The 14910-nt window shown below is 49.2% G+C and overlaps 1 protein-coding gene across 1 annotated transcript in view; it reads left to right on the forward strand.

Annotated features, from left to right (window-relative positions):
* Nucleotides 1-704: 704 nt before the first annotated feature.
* LOC138661963 (transmembrane 9 superfamily member 2-like) overlaps nucleotides 705-14910 on the forward strand; it is a 79001-nt gene continuing 64795 nt past the window's right edge. The window contains exons 1-4 of the mRNA XM_069747008.1: nucleotides 705-971; nucleotides 6571-6638; nucleotides 8405-8498; nucleotides 8674-8795. Coding sequence (XP_069603109.1) covers nucleotides 828-971; nucleotides 6571-6638; nucleotides 8405-8498; nucleotides 8674-8795 — 428 coding nt within the window. The 5' untranslated portion in view covers nucleotides 705-827. The remainder of the gene's footprint in view (nucleotides 972-6570; nucleotides 6639-8404; nucleotides 8499-8673; nucleotides 8796-14910) is intronic.

Below are 14910 nucleotides of genomic sequence, written 5' to 3' on the forward strand. Positions count from 1 at the left end.
CCAGCACTGCAGCTCCTATCACCCCTGGCTGCGCTCCCTGTAGTCTCCATGTTGTCCCCTCCCCACCATGCCAGCACTGCAGCTATCATCCCTGGCTGCGATCCCTGTAGTCTCCATGTTGTCCCCTCCCCACCATGCCAGCAGTGCAGCTCCTATCATCTCTGGCTGCGCTCCCTGTAGTCTCCATGTTGTCTCCTTCCCACCATGCCAGCAGTGCAGCTCCTATCATCCCTGGCTGCGCTCCCTGTAGTCTCCATGTTGTCCTCTCCCCACCATGCCAGCAGTGCAGCTCCTATCATCCCTGGCTGCGCTCCCTGTAGTCTCCATGTTGTCCTCTCCCCACCATGCCAGCAGTGCAGCTCCTATCATCCCTGGCTGCGCTCCCTGTAGTCTCCATGTTGTCCTCTCCCCACCATGCCAGCAGTGCAGCTCCTATCATCCCTGGCTGCGCTCCCTGTAGTCTCCATGTTGTCCTCTCCCCACCATGCCAGCACTGCAGCTCCTATCATCCCTGGCTGCGCTCCCTGTAGTCTCCATGTTGTCCTCTCCCCACCATGCCAGCACTGCAGCTCCTATCATCCCTGGCTGTGTGAATTTCCGACCACCACAGAGGGGACCAGGAATCGGTCTCTCCTGCCCTGCGGTAACGCACCGCTGCACTGTCTACACCGCGGCGGCAGGGGGCGCCCTCAGCTGCAGAACGTGTACGCGCACGGTACGTCATGACGTAACACACGTAGAGCCGAACACCTAGCAGCGGCGTCACGGGGTAACGCCATCATCATCATTTTCCTAGTGTTCGTGTTCTCGGGCCGGCCGGTAGCAGGATGGCGGCGCAGTCAGGGCGGAGGCTCCGGGTCCCGGCGGCGCTGGTGCTTCTCCTGTGCACGGGATGGGGCTCCGCTTTCTATCTTCCGGGTCTGGCGCCTGTGAGTTTCTGTGAGAAAGATAAAGAGACGGAGAGCTGCAAGGTGAGTGCGGGGCTGGCGGCCTGGAGCCCGTGACTTACCTCTTCTGCTCTTTCCCATTGACCACTATGGCGCTGACACAGACGGTTCGGCTGTCACATTCCCATCTTCCTTAGCTGTTCCTGTCCTGGTAATAGTAATTGTGCATCTCGGTGGCCGTGATCGGCAGCAGCGGTGGCTGCGGACAGTCGGTGGCCGTGATCGGCAGCAGCGGTGGCTGCGGACAGTCGGTGGCCGTGATCGGCAGCAGCGGTGGCTGCGGACAGTCGGTGGCCGTGATCGGCAGCAGCGGTGGCTGCGGACAGTCGGTGGCCGTGACCGGCAGCAGCGGTGGCTGCGGACAGTCGGTGGCCGTGATCGGCAGCAGCGGTGGCTGCGGACAGTCGGTGGCCGTGATCGGTGGCTGCGGACAGTCGGTGGCCGTGATCATCAGCAGCGGTGGCAGCGGACAGTCGGTGGCCGTGATCGGCAGCAGCGGTGGCTGCGGACAGTCGGTGGCCGTGATCGTCAGCAGCGGTGGCTGCGGACAGTCGGTGGCCGTGATCGTCAGCAGCGGTGGCTGCGGACAGTCGGTGGCTGTGATCGGCAGCAGCGGTGGCTGCGGACAGTCGGTGACCGTGATCGGCAGCAGCGGTGGCTGCGGACAGTCGGTGGCCGTGATCGGTGGCTGCGGACAGTCGGTGGCCGTGATCGGCAGCAGCGGTGGCTGCGGACAGTCGATGGCCGTGATCGGCAGCAGCGGTGGCTGCGGACAGTCGGTGGCCGTGATCGGCAGCAGCGGTGGCTGCGGACAGTCGGTGGCCGTGATCGGCAGCAGCGGTGGCTGCGGACAGTCGGTGACCGTGATCGGCAGCAGCGGTGGCTGCGGACAGTCGGTGGCGCTGAGCTCTTCGGATGCAGCAGAGGATAAGCTCTGTCTTGTAGCGATTCTGTGTGGTGGTTTCTCTAACAATCCCTGTAGTTGCTCCAGGTTTGTGTGTAAGTTGTCAGCTGGACATTACTAGTTGGGGGGAGGGGTCCCTACAATCTGACGACGTCCAATCCGTGCTGCGGGTGTCAGACTCTGTAGGACGGTGATCTCCAACCTTCCGTCTCCTAAAACCGCGGGGTCACACAGCAGAATTTCCTCTGATAAGACTGTGATCTAATGTTCTCAGAGGAGAAGATGGAAAAGAAATTTTCTCCATCTCCTCCTTTGTGTCACTCCATGAATATTGGTCTGCACTCGGATGTCATCTGAGTGCCGTCCGCTGATTTCCACGTGCTCATTGACTTGCATGTCCAAAAGCGATCCTAACATCAGGTCAGACTCTGCCATGCTGCAATTCCCCTCCCCCCCTCCCCCTTCCTCAGACTTATGAAGGAACGTCCTTATACTGGGGAGGTAAAGTCCAAAGTGTAACTTACAAGTGCGTGAGTAGGCCGGGCGGTGATGGCGTGACTCACGTGGCAGTTATCTGATCCGTAGTGTGGTTGGAGGTCACTTCCTATATAGGATGAGGCTATACGGTTTTATTGTGGTTGTGAGGTCACTTCCTATATAGGATGAGGCTATACGGTTTTATTGTGGTTGGAGGTCACTTCCTATATAGGATGAGGCTATACGGTTTTATTGTGGTTGGAGGTCACTTCCTATATAGGATGAGGCTATACGGTTTTATTGTGGTTGGAGGTCACTTTCTATATAGGATGAGGCTATACGGTTTTATTGTGGTTGGAGGTCACTTCCTATATAGGATGAGGCTATACGGTTTTATTGTGGTTGGAGGTCACTTCCTATATAGGATGAGGCTGTACGGTTTTATTGTGGTTGGAGGTCACTTTCTATATAGGATGAGGCTATACGGTTTTATTGTGGTTGGAGGTCACTTCCTATATAGGATGAGGCTATACGGTTTTATTGTGGTTGGAGGTCACTTCCTATATAGGATGAGGCTATACGGTTTTATTGTGGTTGTGAGGTCACTTCCTATATAGGATGAGGCTGTACGGTTTTATTGTGGTTGGAGGTCACTTTCTATATAGGATGAGGCTATACGGTTTTATTGTGGTTGGAGGTCACTTTCTATATAGGATGAGGCTATACGGTTTTATTGTGGTTGGAGGTCACTTCCTATATAGGATGAGGCTATACGGTTTTATTGTGGTTGGAGGTCACTTTCTATATAGGATGATGCTATGCGGTTTTATTGTGGTTGGAGGTCACTTTCTATATAGGATGAGGCTATACGGTTTTATTGTGGTTGGAGGTCACTTCCTATATAGGATGAGGCTATACGGTTTTATTGTGGTTGGAGGTCACTTCCTATATAGGATGAGGCTATACGGTTTTATTGTGGTTGGAGGTCACTTTCTATATAGGATGAGGCTATACGGTTTTATTGTGGTTGGAGGTCACTTTCTATATAGGATGAGGCTATACGGTTTTATTGTGGTTGGAGGTCACTTCCTATATAGGATGAGGCTATACGGTTTTATTGTGGTTGTGAGGTCACTTCCTATATAGGATGAGGCTGTACGGTTTTATTGTGGTTGGAGGTCACTTTCTATATAGGATGAGGCTATACGGTTTTATTGTGGTTGGAGGTCACTTTCTATATAGGATGAGGCTATACGGTTTTATTGTGGTTGGAGGTCACTTCCTATATAGGATGAGGCTATACGGTTTTATTGTGGTTGGAGGTCACTTTCTATATAGGATGATGCTATGCGGTTTTATTGTGGTTGGAGGTCACTTTCTATATAGGATGAGGCTATACGGTTTTATTGTGGTTGGAGGTCACTTCCTATATAGGATGAGGCTATACGGTTTTATTGTGGTTGGAGGTCACTTCCTATATAGGATGAGGCTATACGGTTTTATTGTGGTTGGAGGTCACTTTCTATATAGGATGAGGCTATACGGTTTTATTGTGGTTGGAGGTCACTTTCTATATAGGATGAGGCTATACGGTTTTATTGTGGTTGGAGGTCACTTCCTATATAGGATGAGGCTATACGGTTTTATTGTGGTTGTGAGGTCACTTCCTATATAGGATGAGGCTGTACGGTTTTATTGTGGTTGGAGGTCACTTTCTATATAGGATGAGGCTATACGGTTTTATTGTGGTTGGAGGTCACTTTCTATATAGGATGAGGCTATACGGTTTTATTGTGGTTGGAGGTCACTTCCTATATAGGATGAGGCTATACGGTTTTATTGTGGTTGGAGGTCACTTTCTATATAGGATGATGCTATGCGGTTTTATTGTGGTTGGAGGTCACTTTCTATATAGGATGAGGCTATACGGTTTTATTGTGGTTGGAGGTCACTTCCTATATAGGATGAGGCTATACGGTTTTATTGTGGTTGGAGGTCACTTCCTATATAGGATGAGGCTATACGGTTTTATTGTGGTTGGAGGTCACTTTCTATATAGGATGAGGCTATACGGTTTTATTGTGGTTGGAGGTCACTTTCTATATAGGATGAGGCTATACGGTTTTATTGTGGTTGGAGGTCACTTCCTATATAGGATGAGGCTATACGGTTTTATTGTGGTTGTGAGGGCTCCTAAATGATGATTGCTCACGGACAGGTTGTCGTGTGTCAAAGAAGTATATTCTGTTCATTTTTCGCCTTGTCTTTATTTTGGCTCAGATAATATTAGCAATTCCAGTAAAAAAGTAACTTTTAATTAGATGAATCTAAAACAGTAGATCACACCGCAAAAAAAAAAGTGTGTGAAGTGCATGGACAAACAGATATATCAAAAGGTATAACTAAGCCCAAACTATTTGAGCCCTCCAGTATCTCTCAGGGATAGAATTAACAAGAGGGTGTCTTAGGCCGGGATCACATTGCGTTAATAGCGTCCGTTAGACGGATTACGTTACACCGTGGCATAACGCGGTGTAACATAGTTCTCTAACGCCGCCATAGACTCCAATGTCGGACACATTGCTAGCACACGCCCACAATGGGCGTGCGCTAGCGATGTGCCGTCATTGAGTGACAGACCCTGAGACGCGGGCTGCAGCGTTTCCAGATCTGTCACTGCGAGTGCAGATAGAGCTAGCAGATGCTGTAACTGCGCTAGCGCGATGGAGAATGTCGGCACTTGTGTCAGTGGACCGTTCACGTATGTGTCGAACGGGCTGCTGTTAACGCAATGTGAACCCGGCCTTAGTGTACAGTAGTGTTCCCCAACTCCGGTCCTCAAGAGCCACCAACAGGGCGTTTTCAGGATTTCCTTAGAATTGCCCATGGAGGTGATGGCAATTATTGCCCGTGGAGGTGATGGCAATTATTGCCCGTGGAGGTGATGGCATTATCACCTCTTCAATACTAAGGAAATCCTGAAAACATGACCTGGAGTTGGGGAACACTGGTGTATGGGGTCAGGACCACTGATCGGATGTATTCACAGTAGGTCTGATAAATGCAGCCTCAATGTTCGTCTGGTGGCCTCACCTCTTGAAACCCACAGTTTGCTACTGTAGACAAGTCAATCAGTTCCTCTGAACACGGTCCTGAGTACACAGAAAGTACATAAGGGTTAAGGCTTCTTTCACACTAGCGTTGGAATCTCCCCGTCGCAATGCGTCGTGGAGAGATTCTGACGCTAGCGTTTGCTGCATTGCACAATGGGTGCAGCGGATGCATTTTTCCGGCGCATCCGCTGCCCCATTGTAAGGTGCGGGGAGGTGGGGGCGGAGTTCCGGCCACGCATGCGCGGTCGGAAAAAGCGGTCCGTCAGGAGAAAAAAACGTTACATGTAGTGTTTTTTTCTCCCGACGGTCTGCAAAAGCACGACGCATCCGTCGAGCGACGGATGCGTCGTGCTTTTGCAGACCGTCGGGAGAAAAAAACGTGTGGCAATCCGACGCAAATGCGTCATCAATGCAAGTCTATGGGGAAAAAACGCATCCTGCAAGCACTTTTGCAGGATGCGTTTTTTCTGCAAAACGTCGCATTGTGACGGATTGCAGAAAACGCTAGTGTGAAAGTAGCCTAAGCGTTATACCAAATCAGGTCCAAATACCCAGCATGCTTGTATACAGGGCTGTGGAGTCAGTAAGCCAAACCTCCGACTCCTCAATTTCCATGACTCCGACTCCACAGCCTTGCTTGTGTATGTGGCTCCTAAAGTAAAAGAAAAGAACAAAAGGGACAAAAAGCTGAAAATGTTAAGGTCATGAAGAGGTTTAAAGTGCAATATGAAAAAAACAGTTCTGACTGCTATATCCCTTATGGGCACAGGAAACGCAGAAATGGTGATCCACTTCCTGCAACCACAGACACGTGTTCCTCCACCCGCCTCTAGTGTAAATGAATGCAAGCGGGCTCCTAAACGGGAATGACGAGTTTTTAATTACAATTGTACTTGTTGGCTGGAGTAAGGTTAGTTACAAAGTGAAGCGACGGATCTTGGAAGAAGGAGAGGAAAATCTAGAAACTGGCCACGGCGTGAAGGGATTAAAGGGGCACATGCACTTCCTAGCTGTTGAGCCCATTCTCAGTCAGAGCAGAGTATTTATGAAGGGTGGTCTTCAGCTTTCTGTTTTACATTGGCTGTTCTAGTATATAAATTATATGATTGTTTTTTCTTTTGTATTTTAGTCTCAAATTGAGCTTTTTGTAAACCGCCTGGACTCCGTGGAATCTGTTCTACCATATGAGTATGACGCGTAAGTAATTCTTGTTAGTCTGTCTTTTCTGTCCCTTGATGAATCTTATGGTATGTATTTTTTTTCAACTACTTTAGTACCCCCCCTCTCCCTCCTTGTTATGGTGCTTTCACATTGCATTTAGGCACCCGTTCATTGGCTTAAGGTACCATCACATTTAGCGACGCTGCAGCGATCTAGACAACGATGCCGATCGCTGCAGCGTCGCTGGAGAGCTGTCACACAGACAACTCTCCAGCGACCAACTATGCGAAGTCCCCTGGTAACCAGGGTAAACATCGGGTTACTAAGCGCAGGGCCGCACTTAGTAACCTGATGTTTACCCTGGTTACCATAGTAAACGTAAAAAAAAACAAACACTACATACTTACATTCCGGTGTCTGTCCCCCGGCGCTGTGCTTCTCTGCACTGACTGTGTGCGCCGGCCGGAAAGCACAGCGGTGACGTCACCGCTGTGCTCTGCTTTCCGGCCGGCACTGCAGAGAAGCACAGCGCCGGGGGACAGACACCGGAATTTAAGTATGTAGTGTTTTTTTTTTTTTAGGTTTACGCTGGTAACCAGGGTAAACATCGGGTTACTAAGCGCGGCCCTGCGCTTAGTAACCCGATGTTTACCCTGGTTACCAGTGAAGACATCGCTGAATCGGCGTCACACACGCCGATTCAGCGATGTCTGCGGGAGTCCAGCGACGAAATAAAGTTCTGGACTTTCTGCTCCGACCAACGATGGCACAGCAGGATCCTGATCGCTGCTGCCTGTCAAACTCAACGATATCGCTATCCAGGACGCTGCAACGTCACGGATCGCTAGCGATATCGTTCAGTGTGACGGTACCTTTAGTCGGGGCTTGCATCCTTCACAAAAAAACGAGTGTATTGATGCGTTCAATTGCTACAGAACAGGTCTGATAAGACCTTATGGAGGACTCGGTGTGTGTATAATACGTGAAAACAAAAAAACATGATTTAAGGAAAATATGTATAATCTAAATTGTTTCCCTCATTGGACCATTAATAAGAAAATCTAATATATTAAAAAACTTCTATGGAAAGGGGTACACATTTTAAAAATTTTTAGCTGTCATAAAGCCTGGAAAAATTGAAAAATAAACATGTTTTTTATTTTCTTTCATTTTCTCTTAATATCAACAGCAAGAAAAAAAATACCTAAACATTAAGCAACAAGTAATTTGTGTTTTTTTTTTTTTTTTTTTTTTTTAAAGCGCATGTTTGCCTGGTCAGGACCAGGTGTAAATGATCTGGTCATGAACTGGATATAGGCGCTGCGTTGACAGACATTTATAGCCTAACTCCATGAAGAGCTGTAAATGTGATACATGAAAGTCCCTTGATCGATCCTCCTTTCCATCTGGTGACATGGTTGCTGTGAATGGAGAGATGGGAATCCTTGTGCCTCTTTCCATATTCCTTTCTATTGGCTTCTTTGGAAATTTTTTTCGAATTCTCAGAAGTAAATGGAGAGATCTGTGCACGCGAGACCCTCTCTCCATATACAAGGAATGCATCATCAGTTGGAACTGAGGGGACGCACATCTACCAGTCATTTGATACAGCCGTATATATATATATATATATATATATATATATATATATATATATATATATATATATATAATAATGTGAGTTTTTTTTGGTTTTATTTATTATTTTTTTAAAGAATTAGACCTGAAGTTTATGGCTCTATTCATAATTTGTATGATGGCTCAGATGTAAATATATAATCATGTTTTTTTGTGTTCTACAGCTTTGACTTCTGCAAGGAGGAGCATGAGAAACATCCTTCTGAGAATCTTGGCCAAGTGCTTTTTGGAGAAAGGATTGCATCATCCCCATACAAGGTTTGCACTCTGTTCCCTACGACATTGGTGTAAGAAAGGTGAATTATTGTGTAAAGGATCGTTGGCCGCTCACGTACAAACGTCACGATGTGCAAGTCCTTCAGATTGGAATAGGAATCTCTCTATCGGTGTGCTGAATCCTCGTACAGGCTGTAACTCTACATTTCCATTTCAGTTCACATTTAACAAGAATGAAACCTGCAAAGAAGTGTGCCGAAAGGAATATGACCGTGATATTAATACCACTATTCTGCAGTTTATTAGAAAAGGAATACAGCTGAATTATCAGCATCACTGGTAAGTGCATGGAGCTCGGCTTTGTCTGCGGCTGTTAGCTGCAGGTGCCAGCTATGTAGTATAATGGGCAGCCGCCTTGTGTGACAGGTGCCCAGCTCCCGGAAACTCTCCACATGTGATCACCCTCCTCCGCAATCACTTACATGTACAGTTCCATATATATTTGGACAACATTTTTCTAGGTGCACGGGTCTTTGAAGTAAGTAGTGGGGTCCGGTGTGACCTCACCAATTATGGACTGACGATCCAGTGTTTTCTGACTTTGTGATAATAATTGGATTTGTGAAAATGATTCCTGAAGGAGCATAAATTACTAGTCTAGAATAGCCCCAGTGGCCAGTGTAAAAATTAGAAGCCTTCTCATAACATTTTATAATTTTTGTTTTTGTTTACAGATATTGATATTTAAATGAATGTTTTGTGTTTTTTTGTTTGTGTTTTTTTTTTTTACACACACATTGGACTTCAACAATAGGTCGTTTTCTAATGATCCTTTCATTTAATAATATTAAAACACTGAGGCAATAGCATATCTACAGAAGGGCCCTTGTTTTATCACCCCTATTGTAAAGAATCCAGTGCAGAAACTGCCCAGTGTTTTACAGCACCAGCAGAGTGAATGAGATCCTGAACGTGGGCACATAACCCTAAGAAGGGAAAAAGCTAAGCTTGCTACCAATGTGAATTAATGCAGCTTTGCCCCATAATATGCTGGCATTTTCTTTTTATTATGAAATATTAAGAGTACTTTTGCACAAAGCATCATGCATGCACGCTACTGCTTCATTCATACAATGGCACGGGACCCCTTTATCGTGGTGGTCCCAATGGTTCCCTTGTAGATCATACATTTATTGCCAATCGGTGCTATAATAAAGTACAATACATACACTGGGGAACACACAAATTAATATTGGATTTTCATTGTAGGTTAGTGATGCCAAGAATTTGTTCTGCAAAACAAATGTGAGGGATCACGGTCATCTAACTTTTTACTATGATTTTCTCCGGTCACCTTCCACGATAGCAGTATCGGAGGATGTCTCCCCGCCCTATTAGGGGACAGGAAACAAAGAGGTTAAATACCCCTCCCCTTCCTGCGACCACCAGTGTTTTTCATATGCCCTATGGGGCATTACGAGGTTTCTGAGAGTGCTGCCGTGGCCAGCGATGGGGAGCGCTGTTCCCTGCATGTGCCGGGCAGTCGAGGTTGGGGGCTCCGCTCTCCTCCTCCTGTGACTGCTCCCATCTCCGCGTCCTCTGCTTGAATTAGGACCCCCATCCCGCTCTTCCTGCGCCTCCTCGGGGGGTAAAGCAGGGCTGTGAAGTGCAGCGGGGTCCTCCTGTAGCTCCCCGGCTTTCTCCTCCCTCCTCGCTGCTGCCGGAGGCCGCGCGCACGCACCGGAAGTGACGCGCCCAAACTTCCGGTTTCGTCCCTATGCGCTGGAGCGCGTGCCGACCTGCGTTCTGATCCTGCGGCAGCCATGACGGGCGTTGCTTGCATCACCCCCTATGGACCCTTGGGAGAAGGAGAAGCACTAAACTCGCTGGCAACCTCGATACTATTTATTCCTGGTCGGGGGAAAGCCTCCAGGTAAGGCCCATTTGTCCATGTCCCCTCTGTGACTGGTGACTGACTGATCATATGGATGGCGACAAACCCCTGCCCTCTGCTTCTGCAGAGCCCGGCGTTCACCCTCCTACTGTAAGTAGTGGATGAGGTCCCTTGCTGTCCAGTTAATTATAAAGTGACTTAGTTCACCTTTCTCTCTCGTTTTAGGGAGACAAGGTCCCTGCCCCTAAAAAGGATAAGCTGCCCAGCCACAAGTGTGGTGTATGTGCGTCCAAGCCTCCCTCCACTCATAAGAAAAAGCTCTGCCAACCATGCACGGATGAAGTGCTGCGTAATGAACAGCCCTCTCTTCTGGACAGCATCAGAACCCTCATCAGACAGGAGGTCCAGTCCTCTATGGCGGCCCTTTCCCAGGCCCCGACACCACAGCCCCCTCCTCCTAAGAAAAGGAAGATGGCTTCTGTGGATTCTGACTCAGGCGAGATCCGTACCTCGGGTTCGGAGGACATTTGGGAGAATGAGGCTTCTACTTTCACCCCCAGATCAGATAATAAAAAATATCTTTTTTCTTCCGAAGATATGGAAGAGCTAATTTCCATGGTGAGGGGCACCATGGGGGTGGAGGAGGTAGCGAGCCACTCCGTTCAAGATGATATGATTGGGGGGTTAAAGCCTAGGACCCCGAAGGGGTTCCCTATACATGAAAACATTGAAAATCTTGTCCTTCATGAGTGGGGCCTACCTGAGAAAGGTTTGAGTGTCCTGTCAGAATTAGGCTGGGTTCCCATTGCGTTATGGGACCGCGTTAAACGGACAGCGTTGCACGGCGAAATTAACGCCGTGCAACGCGTCCGTTAGCGCGCCCATTCACGCTAATGGGAACGCGCTTCACTAGCGCGTGCCATGTTCGGCACGCGCTAGCGACGCGCCGGTGATTCCTGGCGCGCCGCGGACGCTGCTTGCAGCGTCCGAGGCGCGCCCGCGGTCCGTTCCCCGCTCTCGCAGATCGGGGATCTGCGAGAGCGGGGACGTTACCGCGACCCCGACCGCAGCCTCCTAGAAAACATTGCGTTAGCGCAATCCGCTAGCGCTAGCGCTAAACGGATTGCACTAACGCAATGTGAACCTAGCCTTAAAGAATAGTTTCCCTCTTGATGGGGACTGTTCTTTATGGGAAATACCTAAAGTAGATGTACAGGTGTCCAGGGTAACCAAAAAGGTGGCTCTTCCCTTTGAGGATTCCTCTCAGCTCAAAGATCCTATGGATCAGAAAATCGAGAGCTTAAGGAAATCCTGGGACACATCCACTAATCTACTGAAAACAAATGTGGCCTCAACATGTTGCCAGATCCCTATTTCTCTGGCTACGTACTTTAGAGAATCACCTTTCTCAGAGGACATCAAGGGAAGAGATACTATACTCTCTACCACTTCTTCAGAAGGCAACAGGGTTCCTTGCGGATGCTTCCGCTGAGTCTGTACGGGTAGCCGCTAGGTCTGCAGTTCTCTCCAATTCAGCTAGGAGAGCTCTATGGCTTAAATCCTGGGGAGGTGACATTACCTCCAAGTCCAAACTGTATGGTATTCCTTTTCAGGGACATTATATGTTTGGGCCAGCCCTTGATGAGATCTTAGACAAGGCTAAAGATAAAAAGAAAGCTCTTCCGGAGCAGAGAAGCTCTAGGAAATGCTTTTCTCCTTCGCCTCATTGGGGGACACAGACCATGGGTGTATGCTGCTGCCACCAGGAGGCTGACACTAAGTAATACAAAGAAAGTTCTCTCCTCCCCTGCAGTATACACCCTCCTGCTGGCCCCCAGCTAACCAGTTCTTGCTTAGTGTCCGTAGGAGGCACACGGACGGGTCTGCTATTCAGACCCAAAGAACTCTTTTTACTTTAACCTTTTACAACGGACGAAGGGAGCGACGGATTCTTTCATGTTCCGATCTCTCCCGAACCAACAACAGGCGAGCACGGGAGTTTCACCTCTCCGTATCCTCTCCTGCGACGTGGGAAGCCACTGCCTGAGCTGATTCTAGGGGCGACGGGCCCCTTCAAGGGCACCGATCTCCCCCCTCCCTTATCAGACGAGCACTGGAGTTTCACCTTCAGTATCCTCTTCTGCAGCCAGGCCTATTGCCGGACATTCAGCCCTGCCCACCAGGTTTTACCCTCGGCTGTACAGAGTCACTTTTCAGCGTGGCGTCCGAGCAGCCCCCACTGCACCACCACTATTAAGAGCGGATGGTACAAGGAGGCGGACGGTTCCTCTCCACCTCCCTGCTAAAGGAACGATGGATTGAGGACTTTTCTTACCCCTGCACCGTCCAAACAGCAGCAACAGCACAGGATCTTTTCTCTACCTCTGACCTGCTGAACAAAGCTGCATACTGGGGTAAGTGCTGGGACTCGAGCGGTTGGAGGGCTCTGCGCATCTGGCGGTTTATTCCCTCGTTCGGCGCCGGCTGGCTTCAAAAATTTAGCCCCCGGCTTCGGGTTTGTGTAGGCCGCAACCCGGAACTCTTCAGGCTCCGCCCCCCTATTCAGGCGCCTCTCATTCAGGACGAGAGCTCTATTCTCGGCGGCCATCTTCATCCTCCTGCCATTTCCGGACACGAGCTCATCCGGAAGTGGCTGCTGCATCGCACCGGCGGTACTCAGCGCTGCACTCAGCGCTATTCCAGACGGGGGGCTCAGAATCTCGGTGAGGAGAATCCTCCCTCCGCACCCCTCCCCCGCACGCACCCCGGCAGCATAAAGGGACTAGCGTTCCCTCTTTTTTAATACTTAACTCCTGCAATCTCTGGTTGTCCAGCAGCCTCTGGTCTTAAAGGCACAGGTCTTAAGGGTACATGACCGCATTCCCTGGCCTTAAAGACACATGCCCCTTATAGGTACATGTCCAGCTTTCCCTGGCTTTAACTCATGACCAGCATCCCCTGGTCTTAAAGGTTCCCTAGTTTTTAAAAAGGGGCACATTACCAGCATTCTCTGCTCTTTAAGTCATGACCAGCCAGGAGCCGGTCACCTTCCACAGAGTACCTAGTTCAAATGAGCTCAGGAGCCCTCCGCTGCCGCCGATCCCGACTCTTCCCAGAGTACCTGGTTCCCCTCAAGGGGCTTCACCTCTGGCATAATCTTTGAAAAATGCCCCGGTCTTAAAGGCACATGACCAGTATTCCTGGTCTTAAAGGCGCATTACCAGTATTCCTGGTCTTAAACGCACGTGACTAGTATTCCTGGTCTCAAAGGCACGTGACCAGTAGGCCCTGGTTTTAAAGGAACATGACCAGTATGCCCTGGTCTTAAAGGCACATGACCAGTATGCCCTGGTCTTAAGGGCACGTGACCAATATTCCCTGGTCTTAAAGGCACATGACCAGTATGCCCTGGTCTTAAGGGCACGTGACCAGTAGGCCCTGGTCTTAAAGGCACATGACCAGTATGCCCTGGTTTTAAAGGAACATTACCAGTATGCCCTGGTCTTAAAGGCACATGACCAGTATGCCCTGGTTTTAAAGGAACATGACCAGTATGCCCTGGTCTTAAAGGCACGTGACCAATATCACCTGGTCTTAAGGGCACATGACCAATATGCCCTGGTCGTAAAAGCACATGACCAGTATGGCCTGGTCTTAAAGGCACATGACCAGTATGTCCCGGTCTTAAAGGCACATGACCAGTATGCCCTGGTTTTAAAGGCACATGACCAGTATGTCCTCGATTTTAAAGGTACATGACAAGTATGTCCTGGTTCTTAAAGGCACATGACCAGTATTCCCTGGTCTTAAAGGCACACGACCAGTATTCCCTAGTCTTAAAGGCGCATGACCAGTATTTACTGGTCTCAAGAGCACATCATCAATCCGAGGCTGGTCACCCTAACTGAGCTCTGGAGCCTTCCGCCGCTCATCCCCTAACCACAACCCATGGTTTCTCTGACAAGAGATGGAATCCCTCTGTGAACCCTCTGTGGCTCGGAGTGCTCGCAGGACCGATATACATGGTCCCTCTCCTACATGGGAGCCGTCGGCTAGCAGGGGCCGCAAGTGTTCTAGGAAATCGTACAGGCGTCTAGAAAACGGAAGTTTTCACTTCCTGATCTCTCCCCTATGATTTGTTGAGAACAACGCTGAATATGGATCGCATATTGCCTTGGATTGCCAGAGCTTCAGCAAAAGAGGGACTCTCCTATTTATACCATCAACAAATTGACGAGTGATTCACTGGACAGAAGCCTCTAAGTAGGTTGCCATACCTGGTCTGTTTTTTATGGGCAACGGGTCCTTTAAAAGGCACCGATTTCCCCCCCCCCACATCTTCAACACACGAACACATGCAGTGTCGCCTCCATGTATGCTCTTCTGCATCCAGGCCTAACGCCAGACAACCTGCCCTGTCCACCCGGGGACCTCAACTCTGGGGATGTACAGAGGCACATATTTTTGGCGTCCGATCACCCCCCTTTGTATCACCACTATTTAGCGGATGATGCAAGAAAGAGGACGATCCCTCTCCACGTCCCTGTTAAGAGGAGGATG

This window comes from Ranitomeya imitator, chromosome 2 (assembly GCF_032444005.1).
Source record: "Ranitomeya imitator isolate aRanImi1 chromosome 2, aRanImi1.pri, whole genome shotgun sequence".
Taxonomy (NCBI): Eukaryota; Metazoa; Chordata; class Amphibia; order Anura; family Dendrobatidae; genus Ranitomeya; species Ranitomeya imitator.